The following is a 6469-nucleotide window of genomic DNA, read 5'->3' on the forward strand; positions in this document are numbered from 1 at the left end:
TATGGAAATGGTGAGGACCATGTTATCTGAAGCTGGAGCTGACAAGAGACTGTGGGCTGAAGCTATGTCAACTGCTGCCTACAACCGAACAGGGCACCGAGCAGTGCCATCGATTATAAGATACCTCTGGAACTAGCAACAGGAAAGGAACTCACAAGCAGTGATTATGAACGCATGAGACCCTTCGGATGCAGAGCTCAGGCCATGAGAGAAGTCAGAAGCAAGCTTGATGGCAAGACTGTTGAGTGTGTCATGCTCGGTTATCAGGAGGATACAAAGGATGGATACAGGCTTTGGAACACAGAAACAGGAAGGGTAATAATCAGAAGGGACGTTGTATTCCATGAAGAGGTTTTCCCATGGAAGAAGAAAGAAGATTCCAGTGATCAGGGGAAGCAGAAGATGGACAATCTACAACTCTCGAGTGAGTCAGACTCCGAGGAGGAAACAGAGGAAAACAGGAGCAGAAGGGAGACGGTCTGGACAAGGAAGGCAGTGAAGATGACGGGCATGGAGACGTAAACAATGAACAGATTCCTGCCTTTGAAGAAATTCCAGTACTGCCTGAAGATGAAGAAGCTGAAGTCCAAGAAGAAGTCCCAGTCCTGCGGCGGTCCGCGAGAGTGCCTAAACCAAAGAAATGTCAGTGCCAAGAATGTCAAGACGACCCAAGCAGAAAGATGGAAATATGCTATGGGAGAAGAGATTAAGAAACTGACTGAGATGAATACATGGGAGATTGTACCAAGGCCACCAACCAGAGTCATTGGGTCAACATGGAAGTTCAAACTGAAGACTGATGCTAGTGGCAGACCTACAAAGTACAAAGCCAGGTTGGTTGCACAGGATTTGCCCAGAGATATGGCTTTGACTACATGGAAACCTACTCGCCTGTAATCAAAAGAAAACCATCCGGTTGATGCTCGCTGTGGGAGTGGAGAAGGAACTGATGTGTGAGCATGTCGACGTAATATCTGCCTACATCAATAGTGATATCAGGAAGAAGTATACTTGGAGCAACCTGAGGGTTTTGATGTTGACAAGAGTAGGATGGTGTGCAAGCTGAGGAAGTGCCTTTACGGATTGAAACAATCAGGACAAGAATGGTACCATAAGATCAAGAAAATCTTTACAGACATGAAGTTCAACCCTCAGTTGGTGACCCTTGCCTATTCTATCATCAAGAAAGGAAATTGTATGTTGGACTATATGTGGATGACATTGCTGTGTGGGGAAAGAAAGAAGATATTGATTGGTTTAAGAAAGAGTTGAGCCAACAAGTTGAAATACGAGAGCTGGGAGAAATATCTGATTTCTTATCACTGAGGATATTGCGAAAGGACGAGCATACCATAAGCATCGACCAGTGTGCTTATATAGATCAGATATTGAGCAGCACGGGTTATCTGAATGCAGAGGAAAACACAGTCCTCTGAGTGCAAATGCATTCTCTATCAACAATGAACCAGACGCAGATGCCGATAGTCATGAATATAGAAGAGCCATAGGAATGTTGCTGTACGTTGCAAACGGGACAAGACCTGACTTGAGTTTCGCTGTCAGTTATCTCAGTCAATTCTCGGCCAACCCAAAGAGAAAGCAGATGGCTGCAGTGAAGTATCTGATAAAGTACCTAAAACACACCCGTGACTACTGCATAGTATTCAGGAAGAGTGGGAAGGAGGCATTGATTTTTTCTGATGCTGACTTTGCCAACAACAAGGTGGACAGAAAATCGTTCAGTGGACTAGTGGTGTGTGTTGCAGGCGGACCTGTGGAGTGGAGGTGCAAGAAGCAAACTGTGGTTGCCACATCCACACAACAGGCGGAGTACATTGCTATGGCTATCGCTACGCAAGAAGCACTATGGCTATGTGGTATTTTAAGGGAGATCGACGCAGGTGATCTTTGCATGGTGCCATGCATCCTTGCTGATAATACAGCAGCAATCAAACTTGCAGAGAAGGACATTGTCAACGATAATTCCAAGGGCGTGGATGAAGTATCACTTCATAAAGGATGTGGTGAAGAAGGGGTTGGTAAAGGTTGCAATATGTGGCATCTCGTGACAATCTAGCTGACCTTCTAACCAAGGGTTTGACTGGGAGGAAGACACAGGAGTTATGTGCAAGAATTGGACTTATCATTCCTTGATGACAGTCAGAGCCATGCCAAAGTTTTAATTTGTCCTTCTGATAATTTTTTTTGCGGCATAGTAATCCTTTGCCAAAATGTGATCGTGACAGATGTAGTCACGTTTATCCTTTGTATTCTTTGCAGCAACAGTGTCTATTCAGTTCTTATGTTACTTGCTGCTTGTTCATATTACTCAATTTTTTTGCCGCTGTGTTATTCTTTATCTGCAATTATTTTGTTTTTGGCTCATGTGCTAATCATTGCATTTTTGCTGGTTTTGTGTCGTTGGCTATCCAATTTTTTTTTTTTTTTGAAGTGTCAGTTCTTGTAAGGTTCGCTGCATTGCAATAAAATCAAGGGGAAGTGTTAGCATATTATGATTTATATTGTTCGTGTTGTGTTAGTAGCATTGCAATCGTCGCTTATGTCAATTTGTCTTTGCATTTAGTTTCTCTTTGGCCAGTCATGGCGCCACCTGCATGTAAACAAACCGTGTGTTCGCTGTTCCCGCTTCTTTTCAGTCTAAATAAAATCTACTGACGATAACACAAGTGTCTCAATCAGCCCCTTCCTGGAACTCTTGTTAATAAGTGAAACTAATCCTAGAGGATCTAGAAATTAGTAAGGTCAACAGCAACAACAACCTAGACGTTATCATTGTTCTCTCTCCCTCTCCTTTATTCTTTCTGTTTCTCTCTCTCTCTCTCTCTCTTTCTTTTTCTACTTTCCCTATCTAATTTCCCTAACACCACTTGGTCACGCTATCTCACACTGCCCTCGGTGTGATAATAAAACTATAGTTCAAATGGATCGCCCATAAAGTAATACTCTCAAAAATAAATTACATAAATTGTGTCAATGTACCAATGTTAAAAATTAAATCAAGAATATATTGTAGAAAACTCACACACTATACAGTGAGTCATCAGTTCAAAGAAATATATATATACAATGAACTATCACATTGTAAAAAAATAACTAACTGCAACAGTGAATACATAATGAAATCAATAACATATAGAGAAATTAGCAATAAATCATGTCTATAAGATCATTTTTCTTCTTCCTTGGCCCTTTTTATTTTTGTTATAATCTTCTCAATATTTGAAATCATTACACGTTTGACTAAAATTACGAACACCACAATCACAATCAATATTATGATCAAATTGACCAGAGATAGAATTAGTGAAACCTTTTCTTTGTAATAGAAAAACTCATCTACCAATGGTAACTCATTCAGTTGTTTTAACTCTAATTGAGACAATTTAAATTCCTTTATATCATTAGAATAGTTCATGTATGGGATATTCTTATGATAAATAATTTCTGTAAAAACATGAGGTTCATAATATAATTTATTTGGGATAACTAACTTGCAAGACTTGTCAAAAGCATGAACATTACTGAAATTAATTTCAGTACTTAGATTATGGCAATTAATTATTGCTGTTACAGTATTTAGTGAAAATACAAAAATTGACTGTTCTACTAGGATGGAAGCAAAATTGTGTTTGGACAATTGTGTACACAATTTGGTTTCTTGATTTTTGTTTTCAATTATTTCTTGAACACAAGGATAGGCATTAGTAGTTTCGTAAAGGTTGTCAAGGTTGCAGATGTATTCCTTATCCTTTAAAATTATGCAATCCTTTAATTGAACATCAGTAATAAATGACATCATTAACCCATGTTCTTCTAATGCAAAATGGATGTTGTTGACATTTGAAATGATTACATTTTCCTTTATCAACATGGGGAAAGGATGTATGGACATCAGTACATCTGCATCTTTTTGATTAAATGGTAACACTAAAATAATTTTATTTTTAACCACCTTGGTGGTTATTAAGTTGTAATATACCATGACATCCTTTACCATAGGGGTATAATGCCCCTCTACCAAAAAATCATTAATTATGCCTTCTAACTCCCTGGGAGTAATTAATGTTGGGCTTAATATTCCCTTCTAGGCTAACAAAATGGCATTTAACATGTCTCTTTGTTCTTGCGAGAGAGTTTTAAAATTACTAATGAAAGTACTCAGAAACTGTTGATTTTCTAACATATTCAGTTCTTTAGTGGTGTTTTTGTTTACTGTATTAATGAATACCTTTAGTTTTTCTAACTCTTGGTTATTTAAGTTTTGAGAAGTGATAATTTTATTGAGCACAATGCCTCTTGTTGCTGCCCATTGTTCTAATTTATCTATACGGGCCCTTTCTTTTTCTACATTAGAATCTTGCTACTCCAAACAGTTAAGTGCTGTTCCTATAAAAGGTAAGAGGGATCTTTTGGATCTTGTATTTAACACACTTCCTGTGTCATTATCTAATTTTTCCAACAATGGTAAGGCACTGTTTTTATCACTTCTTTTTATTATTAATTTGAGTTCCTTTTGAACATCTTTCAACGTCATTTCATTGATAAGCACTGAGGTTACATCTATACTTATAATACCCAAGTCTTTTATTAATTTCACAGATCCCTTTTTCTCTAGTAGTGCACCCTTCCGGATGACCACTTCGGACACACAAAGTAGGGTTATGATAACCAAGAGGAGCCGCATGTTTGTATCTGTAAGAATAAGCCTAATCAGATGTTCAGGTTCTATATTTCAGTTCAACACTTTACATAAACTTATCTTTTTCTTAAGTTATATTTTTCTTTTATGTGTTCTTCCTTATCTTCTTTCAATAACTCTATAATTTGTTTATTGGACCAAGCGTCTGTTTTTATTACCTTTACATGATTGTTATGAACAATTCTTTCTTTTAGATCACTCTCACTTATGATCTATAGCTTATTTAATTTTAACACTTCTAATACTCTATAACGACCATGAAACTTTGGAGACACTTTTACATTAGGACCTTCTGGAATATGATTCTGAACATATACCTGAGCACCTACTACAATGTCTGGTTTAGCTGTATTTTTCTCATAGTACCTTGCTTGAACATTTTGATATTCTTTAAGTCTAGTCCTCGTCTGTTTGATCGTTTCATACGTACGTCTAGTTTCCATGCAATATAGTCATCATAATTATAAGTATGTCGGGGTGATGTGGCATCATCTAGTAAGGTATTAGGAAGTCTTTTTTGGTATCCATATAATAAGTAGTGTGGTGATTCTCCTACTGTTTCATTTACAGTATTTTTTTTTTTTTTTTAGTTGATAGGTAAGATAGGTGAAAGAAGAGTGAGGGCAGTTAGCTAACTAACTATGGTAGGGAATAGTTTAGAAAGTGAAATATTAGTAAGAGTAATGTCAAGTGTGGTTTATCCACAATTTTATTTAGGTAAGGGTACAATTTTTCTAATATTAACATAATACAATAATAATTTTACATTATAATAACAGGGTGAATTGTAAATATTGTATATCTTGAATTTTATTTCTTATTAGTATAATCATATTTAAAACATGAAATAAAATAAAAAATAAGTTCCAATTTCCTCATTTTAACCTTATGTTAATTGTCATAATGATTTTGCATGCTACCTACATAGTAAATTCTAAATATTACTTTCTGTGGTCTGTGTTGTTTGGGTGGTTTTCTCTTCTGCTACGGATTCTTCTGTTAATTCACTGTTGTATTGATCTAGTTTGCTCCATATATGTTGGTTGCCAGTCTGTATAATCTTTGATTAATTGGTTCTATTTTTGTTTTTTGTGTATTTGTTCTATATTCAGATCGTCATCTTCTTGATTGTTTCTTACTGCGGACCTTAGTATCTTATTTTGGAATTTTTGTAATGCACTTATATTGGAAGTCGCTGCTAAACACATGGGTATTGGCGGATATTCCATTATTGGTCTGATTAGGCTTTTGTAGAAATGGATTTTGATATTTGTGTTCATATTCCTAAACCGTTTTAGCTTTGTATTTTGTGTTCTTGCTATTCTTAGCCTTTCTCTCACGTGTCTTGATATTCCTCTTTGTCCGAATTGCATTCCTAGTATTCTTGTGCTTTTACTAAAATTCATCGGTTGTTGGTCTAACATTATGTGTGCAGGTTTGTAAGCAGACACTGATACTAGTTGGAATTTAGATTTATTTGTCTTTCTCTTCCACTTCTTTTCAAACTGATTTATTCTTTCAATTTGGTTTGTAAAGTCACCACATCGGCGCCAGGATAGTGTTTCGGCGGCGCCATTAATTAAGTCTCCGCTGAGCTTGTTTTCTTTGGTGACTTCCCATTTTCTTCAAGCTCAATTAGTCACGCCTAAAACGTGCCAGGTCACGCATTTTAATCATTTTTACTTTATGCGTATTTATACAAATGTCACACATTGTGTATCACATGTTTCTTCATTCACAGGCATCAAG

General features: G+C 36.6%; 1 protein-coding gene across 1 annotated transcript; it reads left to right on the top strand.

Annotated features, from left to right (window-relative positions):
- Window positions 1–1603: 1603 nt before the first annotated feature.
- On the top strand, window positions 1604–2077 carry LOC136837417 (uncharacterized). The gene has a single exon (XM_067102199.1). It carries the CDS (start codon window positions 1604–1606, stop codon window positions 2075–2077), a length of 474 nt encoding a protein of 157 aa, XP_066958300.1.
- Window positions 2078–6469: the final 4392 nt, after the last annotated feature.

The sequence above is a fragment of the Macrobrachium rosenbergii genome, chromosome 59, assembly GCF_040412425.1.
Source record: "Macrobrachium rosenbergii isolate ZJJX-2024 chromosome 59, ASM4041242v1, whole genome shotgun sequence".
Lineage (NCBI taxonomy): Eukaryota > Metazoa > Arthropoda > Malacostraca > Decapoda > Palaemonidae > Macrobrachium > Macrobrachium rosenbergii.